General features: G+C 38.6%; 2 protein-coding genes across 9 annotated transcripts in view; one reads left to right on the top strand and one right to left on the bottom strand.

The window, feature by feature from the left end:
* The window catches only part of LOC105484354 (uncharacterized), a 350,064-nt gene that overhangs the window by 222,345 nt on the left and 114,023 nt on the right, over nucleotides 1-13,696 (top strand). The window lies entirely within an intron of this gene.
* The window catches only part of LOC105484353 (deuterosome assembly protein 1), a 100,682-nt gene continuing 96,959 nt past the window's right edge, over nucleotides 9,974-13,696 (bottom strand). For 4 of the 5 annotated variants that reach the window (XM_011745887.2, XM_011745886.3, XM_071075448.1 and 1 more), the window contains one exon: nucleotides 9,974-10,971. In XM_011745887.2, coding sequence (XP_011744189.1) covers nucleotides 10,795-10,971 — 177 coding nt within the window. In that variant the 3' untranslated portion in view covers nucleotides 9,974-10,794. Of the gene's footprint in view, nucleotides 10,972-13,177; nucleotides 13,425-13,696 lie in introns of all 5 variants that reach the window. The other variant, XR_988880.2, reaches the window with a different exon arrangement.

Below are 13,696 nucleotides of genomic sequence, written 5' to 3'. Positions count from 1 at the left end.
GGAGCATGTGCGCACACGCACACACACACGCGCGCACACACACACACACACACCCCACTACTAGAATAAAGGAGCTCAGCTGGGTCACAGCATACAAAACCAGTATACAAAAATCTATTGTGTTTCTATATACTAACCATGAACAATCCAATAATGAAATTAAGAAAACAATTCATTTGTAACAGCATCAAATCAGATAAACTATTTAGGAATAAATTTAACAAAAGAAGCATAATATTATACATTGAAAACTAAAACATTTCTAAGAGAAATTAAAGAAGATCTAAATAATGGAATAAATGTGAAATTTCATGTTTACAAATTGGAAGACTCAGTATTATTAAGATGGCAATACTGCCTAAACTGAGATTCAATATAGGTCCTTTTGGAGAGGACTGCCATCTTAATCTCCACAGAAATCTCAGCAGGCTTACTATTATTATTGTTTTGTTCTGTGTTTTTACAAAAATTGACAAGCTGACAAGCTGATCCTAAAACTTACGTGGAAATGCAAAGGACCCAAAATAGCCAAAATCATTTTGAAAGTTGGAGGACTTACACTTCCCGATATCAAAACTTCTGGCAAAGCTACAGTAAGTATGATTGTGTGGTACTGACATAAGGAATAACATATAGGTCAATGGAAGAGAATTAAGAGTCCAGAAATAAACCCTTATGTTTATAGCCAATTGATTTTTCAACAAAGGTGCCAAGACAATTTAAAGGGGAAAAAGAATAGTTTTTTTAAATGTATGGTGCTGGGACAATTAGATATCCACATGTAAAAAGATGAATCTGGACCCTATCACCATACAAAAATGTTAACTCAAAATGGACTGTAGATCTAATGTAAAACTTAAAACTATAACAATTTTAGAAGAAAATATAAAGGATAACTTTGTGACTTGGATTGGGCAAATATTTCTTAGATATGATGCTAAAAGCATAGTTTGTAAAATAAAAAAACTAACGAACTCTGCTTTATCAAAATTTAAAACTTATTTGCTTCAAAAGACACCATTAAGAAAATGACAAGTCACAGACCGGGAGAAAACATATGCAAATCTTGTATCTGATAAAGGATTAATATCTAATATATAAATAATTTTTATAACTCAACAAGAGAAGTAACCTAATTATAAAATTGGCAAAAGATTTAAATAGACATTTCACTGAAGAATAGATGTGGATGGTCAGTAAGCACACAAAATGATGCTCAACATCATTAGCTACTAGAGAAATGAAAATTAAAACCAGAATGAAATATTCTTTTATACCCATAGAAAATTTCTTTTCAAAGTTAAACATAAATATACCATGTAACTCAGAAATTCCACTCCTAGAAAATGATTCAATAGATATGAAAACATATGTCCCCATGGAGACTTGTGTATTCATAAGAGCTTTATTCATAATAGCCCTAAATTGGAAGCAATTCAAATGTCCATCAACTGGTGAAACGGATAAATGAAACGTGGTTCATACAACAGAATACTACTGAGCAATAAAAAAGAACAAGATACTGATATATGCTACAATACAAATCTTGAGAACATTATGCTAAGATTTAAAAAAACCCACATATGAATTCATTTATGTAAAATGTCCAGGTAAATCTGTAGAGACAGAAAGTAGTAGCTGCCTGGGGTTGGGCATAGAAACAGGGAGTGACTAAAAACAGGCATTAGGGATCTTTTTGGAGTGAAGGCAATGTTCTAAACTGGGTTGTGGCAATGGCTACACAACTCTGTAAACTTAGTAAAAATCATTGAAATATACCTTTTAAGTGGGTGAATTTTATGGTGTGTAATTATTTTTAATAAAACTGTTAATGATTGAGTTTAACTTATGTATGGTGGCTGTCACATGGTCCTCAAAAATGATAGTATTGTTCTTTGAGGATGTGCTTTGTCTTCTGAGCTCAGACGTAATGCCTCAGAGGGCAAGGATGGCAAATGCTAACAGCTAGCATGTACTGAGTACAGTCGGTACTGACTGTGCCACGCTCCATGCTAACCACATTATGTACATTACATCCTCTAATCCTCACAACAATCATCTGAGGTAGGTAGTATTATTATGCCTGTTCTATAGATAAGGAAATGGAAGCTTTGTTAAGGTCACTGCGCCAAGGCATGGAGAACCTTGTCTCCAACAGGTCTAACTTGTCCTGTTGTACGGAGCACCTTTAAGACCTAAACATTTCTAGTCCGGTCCTGGGGTCAGTGAGGTAGCTCTGAGGATCTCCTTAGTTCTATGCTTGGACCTGCTGAAGGCTTCGATGTTTGAAATCCTGCTTTTGGTGTGGAGGTTATAACCAGTATCCATGAAACAGTTTCTGCAGGAAAATGTATTCTGTGCTAAGGTAATAACCAAGCAAATCTGCCTTTCCTTCGGGCCCCTTCCACAACATCTAGGGAAGCTGCTCCATGGCCATGCTTTTGGCCTATGGTGAGCAGAAGAGGAAGAGAGGGGAATAGAGTTGGGGAGTAGAGAGGGGAGGTTGGCCTCACTATCTCCTTTCAACATTCAACCAAGACTGCTTGCCTTTTATCTTGATTACAGTATATCGATGTTGGACTTCAGCATATGATTCCTTTTGAACACTAAATCCTGTTCTTAAGCAAAACATATTGAAAACCACAATTTTAAGAAGGTTAGTACCAAGTGGAATGCTGAACTAGTAATTTAAAAGAAGTCTGTGTAGGGACTTAAGTACTAATAGTCCGTAGGGGCAAATTCACCGTTAGTTCTGGACATAGTCCAAACTCATGCTGTCTTGACTCTGCCAAGTTCTGAGACTATTGTAGCCTAGATGTTTATTTCAACAATTTTCAATTGTATCTTTACCCTGAAAAGAATGAAATGTCATTCCGACTTAGGAGATTATCAAGATATGTATATTTAAACTTTTTCATTGTTTGTATTAGGGATATTAAGATTTTCAAATTTGTTTATGGAATGCCTTTTTCCTAAATATACTTCTTCCTATTTTCTAAAGATAACACTGAAAAATATTTTCCTCATGGGTAGGCTAGCAATTACTAAACAATTTGAAAGTATCATAACTTTTATTATTTTTCCACATGGAGATTTTGTGAGTACACGAATGGCTTTGGACCTTCTGATGTTTTGTCATCAAACCTGGCTTCTGCGGGTGCAGCTTTGTTCACCAGCTGCTTGTTTACAAGAAGTGATACTGGGAAGTAATAAGAGCTAGAGCCAGGAATCAGAAGTCCAGGGGTTTCCTTTCTGACTCTCGTTTACCTTGATTTTGAGTAAGTTTCTTAACAGCTCTGATTCCCAGGGACAAGGATATCAGGCTTGCTGACCTCACAGGCTCATTTTGAGTTTAAATGAATAATCCTATGGGAAGGTGTTGTGGACAGAATGTTTGTGCCTGCCCAAAATTTATAGAGTCATGCAGTGCATAATAATATTTCAATGAACCTAACATATGATGGTGTTCCCATAATATTATAATTCCATATTTTACTCTACTCGGGGGATTTCCCTTTCCTAACCAAGGGAAGCTATGAGTGACTGTACCTGGTGGAACGGTAAACTCCTGCCCAAATATTGTGCTTTCCCACAGTCTTCGCAACTGGCAGACCAAGAAATTCCCTCCCCTGCCTGGCTCAGCAGCTCCCACGCCCATGGAGCATTGCTCACTTCTATCGCAGCAGTCTGAGATAGACCTGCAACGCTGCAGCTTGGTGTGGGGAGGGGTGTCCGCCATTGATGAGGCTTGAGTAGGCGGTTTTGTGCTCACAGTGTAAACAAAGAGGCTGGGAAGCTTGAACTTGGTGGAGCCCACCGCAGCTCAGCAAGGCCTACTTCTTCTCTAGATTCCACCTCTATGGGCAGGGCATATCAGAACAAAGGCAGCCGACAGCCTCAGCTGACCTAAATGTCCCTGTCTGATAGCTCTGAAGAGAGCAGTGGTTCTCTCAGTATGGTGTTTGATCTCTGAGAACGGACAGACTGCCTCCTCAAGCGGGTCCCTGACCCCCATGTAGCCTGACTGGGAAACACCTCCCAACTGGGGCCGACGGACACCCCATATAGGCAGGTGCCCCTCTGGGATGAAGCTTCTAGAGGAAGGATCAGGCAGCAATATCCAGCAATATTTGCTGTTCTGCAGCCTCCGCTGTTGATACCCAGGCAAACAGGGTCTGGAGTGGACCTCCAGCAAAATCCAACAGACCTGCAGCTGAGGGGCCTGTTAGAAGGAAAACTAACAAACAGAAAGGAATAGTATCAACATCAACAAAAAGCACATCCACACCAAAACCCCATCTGTAGGTCACCAACATCAAGGACCACAGGTAGATAAAACCACAAAGATGGGCAGAAATCAGAGCAGAAAAGCTGAAAATTCCAAAACCTAGAGCACCTTTTCTCCTCCAAAGGATCACAGCTCCTTGCCAGCAAAGGAACAAAACTGGATGAAGAATGAGTTTGACAAGTTGACCGAAGTAGGCTTCAGAAGGTCGGTAATAACAAACTTCTCCAGGCTAAAGGAGCATGTTCTAACCCATTGCTAAAAGGAAGCTAAAAACCTTGAAAAAAGGCTAGATGAATGACTAACTAGAATAAACAGTGTAAAGAAGACCTTAAATGACCTGATGGAGCTGAAAACCACAGCACGAGAACTTCATGAGGCATGCACAAGCTTTAATAGCCAATTCGATCGAGTGGAAGAAAGGATATCAGTGATTGAAGGTCAAATTAATGAAATAAAGTGAGACGACAGGATTAGAGAAAAAACAGTGAAAAGAAATGAACAAAGCCTCCAGGAAATATGGGACTATGTGAAAAGACCAAATCTACATTTGATTGGTGTTCCTGAAAGTGACAGGGAGAATGGATCCAAGTTAGAAAACACTCTTCAGGATATTATCCAGGAGGACTTCCCCAACCTAGCAAGGCAGGCAAACATTCAAATTCAGGAAATACAGAGAACACTACCAAGATACTCTTCGAGAAGAGCAACCCCCAAGACACATAATTGTCAGATTCACCAAGGTTGAAACGAAGGAAAAAATGTTAAGGGCAGCCAGAGAGAAAGGTTGGGTTACCTACAAAGGGAAGCCCATCAGACTAACAGTGGATCTCTCGGCAGAAACTCTACAAGCCAGAAGAGAGTGGGGGCCAATATTCAACATTCTTAAAGAAAAGACTTTTCAACCCCAAATTTCATATCCAGCCAAACTAAGCTTCATAAATAAAAAAGAAAAAAAATCCTTTACAGACAAGCAACTACTGAGAGATTTTGTCACCACCAGGCCTGCGTTACAAGAGCTCCTGAAGGAAGCACTAAACATGAAAAGAAACAACCAGCACCAACCACTGCAAAAACAGGCTAAATTGTAAAGACCGTCGATGCTATGAAGAAACTGCATCAATTAACAGACAAAATAACCAGCGAACATCATGATGACAGAATCAAATTCACACATAACAATATTAACCTTAAATGTAAATGGGCTAAATGCCCCAATTAAAAGACACAGACTGGCAAATTGGATAAACAGTCAAGACCCATTGGTGTGCAGTATTCAGGAGACCCATCTCATGTGCAAAGACACACATAGGCTCAAAATAAAGGGATGGAGGAAGATCTAACAAGCAAATGGAAAGCAAAAAAAAAAAAAAAAAAAAAAAAAAAAGCAGGAGTTGCAATCTAGTCTCTGATAAAACATAGTTTAAACCAACAAAGATCAAAAGAGACAAAGAGGGCCATTACATATTGGTAAAGGGATCAATTCAACAAGAAGAACTAACTACCCTAAATATATATGCACCCAATACAGGAGCACCCAGATTCATAAAGCAAGTCCTTAGAGACCTACAAAGAGACTTAGACTCCCACACAGTAATAATGGGAGACCTTAACACCCCACTGTCAATATTGGACAGATCAATGAGACAGAAAATTAACAAGGATATCTAGGATTTGAACTCAGCTCTGGACCAAGCAGACCTAATACACATCTATAGAACTCTCCACCCCAAATCAACAGAATATACATTCTCAGCACCACATCACACTTATTCTAAAATTGACCACATAATTGGAAGTAAAATACTCCTCAGCAAATGCAAAAGACCAGATATCACAACAAACTGTCTCTCAGACCACAGTGCAATCAAATTAGAACTCAGGATTAAGAAACTCAATCAAAACCGCACAACTACATGGGAACCGAACAACCTGCTCCTGAATGACTACTGAGTAAATAACAAAATGAAGGCAGAAATAAAGATGTTCTTTGAAACCAATGAGAACAAAGACACAATGTACCAGAATCTCTGGGACACATTTAAGCAGTATGTAGAGGGAAATTTATAGCACTAAATGCCCACAAGAGAAAGCAGGAAAGATCTAAAATTGACACCCTAACATCACAATTAACAGAACTAGAGAAGCAAGAGCAAACAAATTTAAAAGATAGCAGAAGGCAAGAAATAACTAAGATCAGAGCAAAACTGAAAGAGATAGAGACACAAAAAAGCCTTCAAAAAATCATTGAATCCAGGAGCTGGTTTTTTGAAAAAAATCAACAAAATAGACCACTAGCAAGACTAATAAAGAAGAAAAGAGAGAAGAATCAAATAGACACAATAAAAAATGATAAAGGGGATATCACCACCGATCCCACAGAAATACAAACTGCCACCAGAGAATAATATAAACCCCTCTACACAAATAAACTAGAAAATCTAGAAGAAATGAATAAATTCCTAGACACATACACCTTCCCAAGACTAAACCAGGAAGAAGTTGAATCTCTGAATAGACTGATAACAGGTTCTGAAATTGAGGCAATAATTAATAGCCTACCAATCAAAAAAAGTCCAGGACCAGATGGATTCACAGCCAAATTCTACCAGAGGTATAAAGAGGAGCTGGTACTATTCCTTCTGAAACTATTCCAATCAATAGAAAAAGAGAGAATCCTCCCTAACTCATTTTATGAGGCCAGCATTATCCTGATACCACAGCCTGGCAGAGACACAACAAAAAAAAGAAAATTTTAGGCCAATATCCCTGATGAACAGCGATGTGAAAATCCTCAATAAAATACTGACAAACCAAATCCAGCAGCACAGCAAAAAGCTTATCCACCACGATCAAGTCAGCTTCATCCCTGGGATGCTAGGCTGGTTCAACATATGAAAATCAATAAATGTAATCCATCACATAAACAGAATCAATGACAAAAACCACATGATTATCTCAATAGATGCAGAAAACGCCTTTGACAAAATTCAACAGACCTTCAATGCTAAAAACTCTCAATAAACGTGGTATTGATGGAACATATCTCAAAATAATTAGAGCTATTAATGACAAACCCACAGCCAATATCATACTTAATGGGCAAAAACTGGAAGCATTCCCTATGAAAACCACCATGAGACAAGGATGCCCTCTCTCACCACTCCTATTCAACATAGTGTTGGAAGTTCTGACCAGGGCAATCAGGCAAGAGAAAGAAATAAAGGGTGTTCAATTAGGAAAAGAGGAAGTCAAATTGTCCCTGTTTGCAGATGACATGATTGTATATTTAGGAAACCTCATTGTCTCAGCCCAAAATCTCCTTAAGCTGATAAGCAACTTCAGCAAAGTTGCTGATACAAAATCAATGAGCAAAAATCACAAGCATTCCTATACACCAATAACAGACAAACAGCCAAATCATGAGTGAACTCCCATTCACAATTGCTTCAAGGAGAATAAAATACCTAGGAATACAACTTACAAGGGATGTGAAGGACCTCTTCGAGGAGAACTACAAACCACTCCTCAACAAAATAAAAGAGGACACAAACAAATGGAAGAACACTCCAAAGAATCAATATTGTGAAAATGGCCATACTGCCCAAGGTAATTTATAGATTCAATGCCATCCCTATCAAGCTACTTTCTTCCAGAATTGGAAAAAACTACTTTAAAGTTCATATGGAACCCCAAAAGAGCCCGCATTGCCGAGACAATCCTAAGCCAAAAGAACAAAGCTGGAGGTATCACGCTACCTGACTTCAAACTATACTACAAGGCTACAGTAACCAAAACAGCATGGTACTGGTACCAAAACAGAGATATAGACCAATGAAACAGAACAGAGTCCTGAGAAATAACACCACACATCTACAACCATCTGATCTTTGACAAACTTGACAAAAACATGCAATGGCGAAAGGATTCCCTATTTAATAAATGGTACTGGGAAAACTGGCTAGCCATATGTAGAAAGCTGAAACTGGATCCCTTCCTTACACCCTGTACAGAAATTAACTCAAAGTGGATTAAAGACTTAAATGTTAGACATAAAAACCCTAGAAGAAAACCTAGGCAATACCATTCAGGACACAGGCATGGGCAAAGACACCAAAAGCAATGGCAACAAAAGCCAAAATAGACAAATGGGATCTAATTAAACTAAACAGCTTCTGCACAGCAAAAGAAACTGTCATCAGAGTGAACAGGCAACCTACAGAACAGGAGAAAATTTTTGCAATGTACCCATCTAACAAAGGGCTAATATCCAGAATCTACAAAGAACTTAAACAAATTTACAAGAAAAGAACAAACAACCCCATCAAAAAGTGGTCAAAGGTTATGAACAGACACTTCTCAAAAGAAGACATTTATGCAGCCAACAGACATATGAAAAAAAAAGGTCATCATCACTGGTCATCAGAGAAATGCATATCAAAACCATAATGAGATACTATCTCACACCAGTTAGAATGGCGATCATTAAAAAGTCAGGAAAAACAGATGATGGAGAGGATATGGAGAAATAGGAATGCTTTTACACTGTTGGTGGGAGTGTAAATTAGTTCAACCATTGTGGATAACAACGTGGCAATTCCTCAAGGATCTAGAGCTAGAAATACCATTTGACCCAGTGATCCCATTACTGGGTATATACCCAAAGGAATATAAATCATGCTACTATAAAGACACATGCACATTTATGTTTATTGCGGCACTATTCACAATAGCAAAGATTTGGAACGAACCGAAATCTTCATCAATGATAGACTGGATAAACAAAATGTGGCAGATATACACCATGGAGCCTTAAAAAAGGATGAGTTCATGTCCTTTGCATGGACGTGGATCAAGCTGGAAACCATCATTCTCAGCAAACTATCACAAGGACAGAAAAGGAAACACTGCATGTTCTCACTCATAAGTGGGAGCTGAATAATGAGAACACATGGACACAGGGCGGGGAACATCACACACCAGGGCCTGTCGAGGGGTGGGGGGCTGGGGGAGGGATAATAATATTAGGAGAAATACCTAATGTAAATGATGAGTTGATGGGTGCAGCAAAACAAAATGGCACATGTATACCTATGTAACAAACCTGCATGTTGTGCACATGTACCCTAGAACTTCAAGTATAATAAAAAAAAAAAAAAAAGAAGAAACGAGGGAGATACTTCCTCTCTGCCATGTGAAGATACATCAAGAAGGTGGCTGTCAACAAGCCTGGAAGTGGGCCCTCGCCAGACACCAGATTAGCTGGCAGCTTGATCTTGGACTTCCCAGCCTTCTGAACTGTGAGAGAGAAATGTTTGTTGTTTAAGTCACCCCGTCTGTAGTATTTCTGTTATAGCAGGCTAAGCTAAGACAAACATCAAGAGCTATACGAATACATCTTTTCTTTTTCTTCCAACATCCAGAGCTATACAAATACATGTGGTCCTGTCATCTGAAGTCTACAATGCTCTGTATTTTTCACGTGAAAATGACACTTGTTACCTAATGGCATTTTGGTTTATCTTTCAGTATGTTGAGATTGTTTCTTTAAAGGGAAATAGAAAACCATAAAAGCTGTAGTAGGACTTACCTTCTTTCATAATCTCTCTTCATATATATACACACACACACACACACACACACACACACACGAAACTCTTAAAGTATATTCTATTATTGCTGTGTATTTGTAACCTGTTTTATTGTTCACAGCCATGCTATTACTGTTCTATACAGATTTAGCATTTATGCTTCAAGTCCATTGAATTTTACATTCCTTCATTGCATTAAAAACAGAGGTGATTACAAAGAAAAATGTAGCAACAGTAATGCTTCATATTTCCTTTATCTTGTTCGTGTCCGTGAAGTAATTAGTACTAACAAAAAAGCGTTAATTTTTGGCACATATAGTTTAGGTTTGTAAATTGCACATTCCATGTACCTTCATTGTGTTGAAACAGACAGACATTATAAAGGTGAATGTAAAAACAGTAAAGCTATAGCTTTTTTTTTTTTTGTTCAAAAAATTGTAGAATTTTAGAGTGTTTACATAACTGGAAATACTTAAATATTTTTATTTATAAAATCCTTGAGTTTTCAAAACCAGTACAACTGAGCTGCCTTTGAGTCGTTTGTATCTGGAATACAGCACTTCCCTTTCCCTTATTTTGTGTAGTTGCTGAGGAAATGGGTTTTCAGTATACATGATTCAAGTGAGGAAAAAACTGCATATTTAATTCCAACATATTCCTTAGACTGGAAAAAAAAATCTCTTTTGGAATAGTCATGTTTATTTTATAGTAACTCTACAGCAGGACAATTTAGCATGTTATGCAGAAATGCAAACAGCTTTATCGAACAAAATACTTACTATTTTCTAGCTGCCTTACCAAAATTATTTACTCAAGGAAACAGAACAGAATTTCTTGATTTCATTAATCAGCTTTGTAAATATTTTGCCAGAGCTTTTTTTCTTGGTGGGGGGGAAGCAAATAAAAAAGTTTAAAAGCTCATATGTGTCTATTTTGTTTTAGCTTGGAGTATTTATTAAGAGTAAATTCTGTGTGTCTTTGCAGTTCATCAATATGTGTATTTAGAAGTTTTTCAAGTTCTTTTGCTCGTTTCTCTTCTTCCAGAAGGAAATGCTGTGCAGCCAAAGATGCTGGGAAGGACATATCTGGGGGAGACTAAAGAGAGAAAGAAAGAAAAGTGAATGAGGAATACAGAGCTTTTAAACATCTTCACATTTCCAGGCATGCTTCATCCCTGACATACTGTCAAACACTGCAGCTCTTAATTAAAGAACACATCTTGGGCTGAATTCCTACTACTAGTGTAATTCAGTTACCAGTAATGAAATCTTCAAGGAACTAAGTAAGACATCACAGCACCATTACATTAAAAAGCTCTAGAATGAGTATTAGATTGTCCAACCGCAAATGCAGGGACAATGCACTCACCATGGAACCTGCCTAAAACATGCTGCAATCATTTGCAAAGCCAGTGATTTTCATTTGAAAATAGGCAACTCCAAAAAGTGAAAGTAAAGATTATAGTGGAATTGCACCAGAAGGTTTATATAGAAAATAAGGATTGGCTTTGACAGGGCGAATCAATGCTTGGAGTTAGCCAGGTGAGAAGACTGGCTGCATGATGTGTCTTGGAGTGGAGGTGGCTCCCTAGTAGGGAGGGCTGTGATGCTGGCATGTATCTTGTTTGTCTCATCATAGAGAAGAAAGTATCAGGGACGAGTGCCCCAATTCCAGCCTTCATGGTGACATGAAAATGCTATTTAACTGTTTGTGACCTGTTTAGTGCTTATTTACAAAAAGTAAAAATAAAAATCTGTAGCTAAGGAATAAAGGACAACATCAGATAATTTTACAATTCTTCATTTTTAAAAGCCACATACAAAAATTAAGTAATTTTTTTTTTAGTTGGGGAAATCTGTACTTTAATTTTCCAGTTCTGTGGTTACTATATTCTTCTTTGACTTTCATTTTGGTAGGAAGAATGGGACTTTATGTAGTGTTTGGGGAGTTGACAATCTGTATACATGTGAACCTTGTTATAGGTGGATTTTGTTTACCAATCTGGCCCCTGCCAAAACTAGGGATCATGCAAATGATGGAGTACTGCACACTTTTCCAACTAGTAGCCCCCAACTGTAGCTGCTGTGTCAGGGATAGTATCTCTGCTAGAGAAGACTGTCACAGCCTGAGGTAGATGGCATGCTACTATTGATCTGGCAAATGGTTTCTTTTTAATATCAGCAAATGCATTCTTTTTAATATCTAATAAAAAGGAGGATAGGAAGCAGTTAGCATTCACATGGGGTGGCCAACAGTATTTATCCATGGTTTTGCCCCAATGTTATATTAATGAAGCTGTCACAATAAATTCTGAAGGGGCCTAGCCCATCTGGACATTCCAAAGACTATCACATGGAACATCATATATTAACACTAACATCATGTTAATGAGACTTGATGAGCAAGAAGTAGCAAGTATATTAAAGGGATGGAAAGATGCAAGTACGCCAGAGGGTGAAAGATAAACCCTGTAAAAGATTGGGGCTTGTCACGTTGTTTTTAGGTGTCTGCTGCTATGGGGCATGTCAGAACATCCTAGGTAAAGCAAAAATTAATGCACCTTGAAAATGTTCCACCCTTGGATCAAATAATTGAATAATCAGATTCATTTATTGGGCAACACAGAAAACAATTTTTTTTGAGCAAGCCCAGAACTCTAGAAAGAAAGAGCTGTGTAGTAGGTTCAGGATAGGGTACAAGCAGTCCTGCTACTTTGGTCAAATGACTTGGTAGATCCCATACTGGAAGAATCTCTGGTAGAGGAAAATGTGTTGTGGAGCCTCTGGAAAGTTTCAGTGGGAAAGCTGTATCACAGACCCTTAAGATTTTGAAACAAGACTATGCCATCTGTAGCCGAAACCTATATACTATTTGCAAGACAATTCTCGTCATGCTGTTGAGTCCTGGTTGAGACAGAGCATCCAGCAAGTAGGATGATTTAATCCATCCTCTGTCTTTGGCTACCTCAGTGGGAATTATGCATCATACCAATACCATGGTTTCCCCTTTCACTAAGGGTAATCCAGCGACCATTGCGGTTGAATGTCTGACCTGCTTGCAACAGAAACTAAAGCTGAGCTCTTGATATGGCATCATCCCTCAAGGAGACCAGCTAGCCTCTTGGTGGCAACTTGACTGCATTAGGTCCCTAGTACCTTGGAAATGGCCATGCTGTATCCTTATCAGAATGGATATGAATTCTGCATGTTTGCCTTTCCTGGCTGCACCACTATCTTACGGCTCACAGAATCACTTACCTGCAGACATGAGAGAGACCCTGGTTAATAGTAGAGATACCTACTTTATAGCAAAAGAGTATGGCAGTACGGGCATGACCATGGTATCCACTGGTCCTAACCACACACAGCACTATCCAGAGGATGCTAGCATGATAGAGCTTTGGGATGGCCTCTTGATGGCAAAGCTGAGGCACCATCTTGGAGATTATATCCTGTGAGGTTGGGGTGCCATTCTTCAGGATGTGGTATACACTTTAAACCAATGGCTGTTTTATGGTTCTGTGTTTCCAACGGGTAGAATACATGGATCTGGGAATAAAAGGGAGGAGGCAGGAATGGCTCCACTCTCTATCACTTCTGTTAACCCACTTGGATAATCTGTGCTTTCTGTCTATGTATCTTTAGGCTTTGTTGTTCTACAGGTCCTGGGTCTTAGAGGCAGAATGCTTCTACCAAAAGACCTGTAAGAGTCCCACCAAACTTAGAGCTTTGGCTTCCATGTGGTCACTTTGGGCTCCTCATGCCAACATATCAGATACACAGAGTGGTGTTCCTATACTGGCAGAGGTAGCTGACCCTAA

This window comes from Macaca nemestrina, chromosome 12 (assembly GCF_043159975.1).
Source record: "Macaca nemestrina isolate mMacNem1 chromosome 12, mMacNem.hap1, whole genome shotgun sequence".
NCBI lineage: Eukaryota > Metazoa > Chordata > Mammalia > Primates > Cercopithecidae > Macaca > Macaca nemestrina.
The sequence above is the reverse complement of the archived record's forward strand: the minus strand, read 5'-3'. Positions and strand labels throughout refer to the sequence as shown.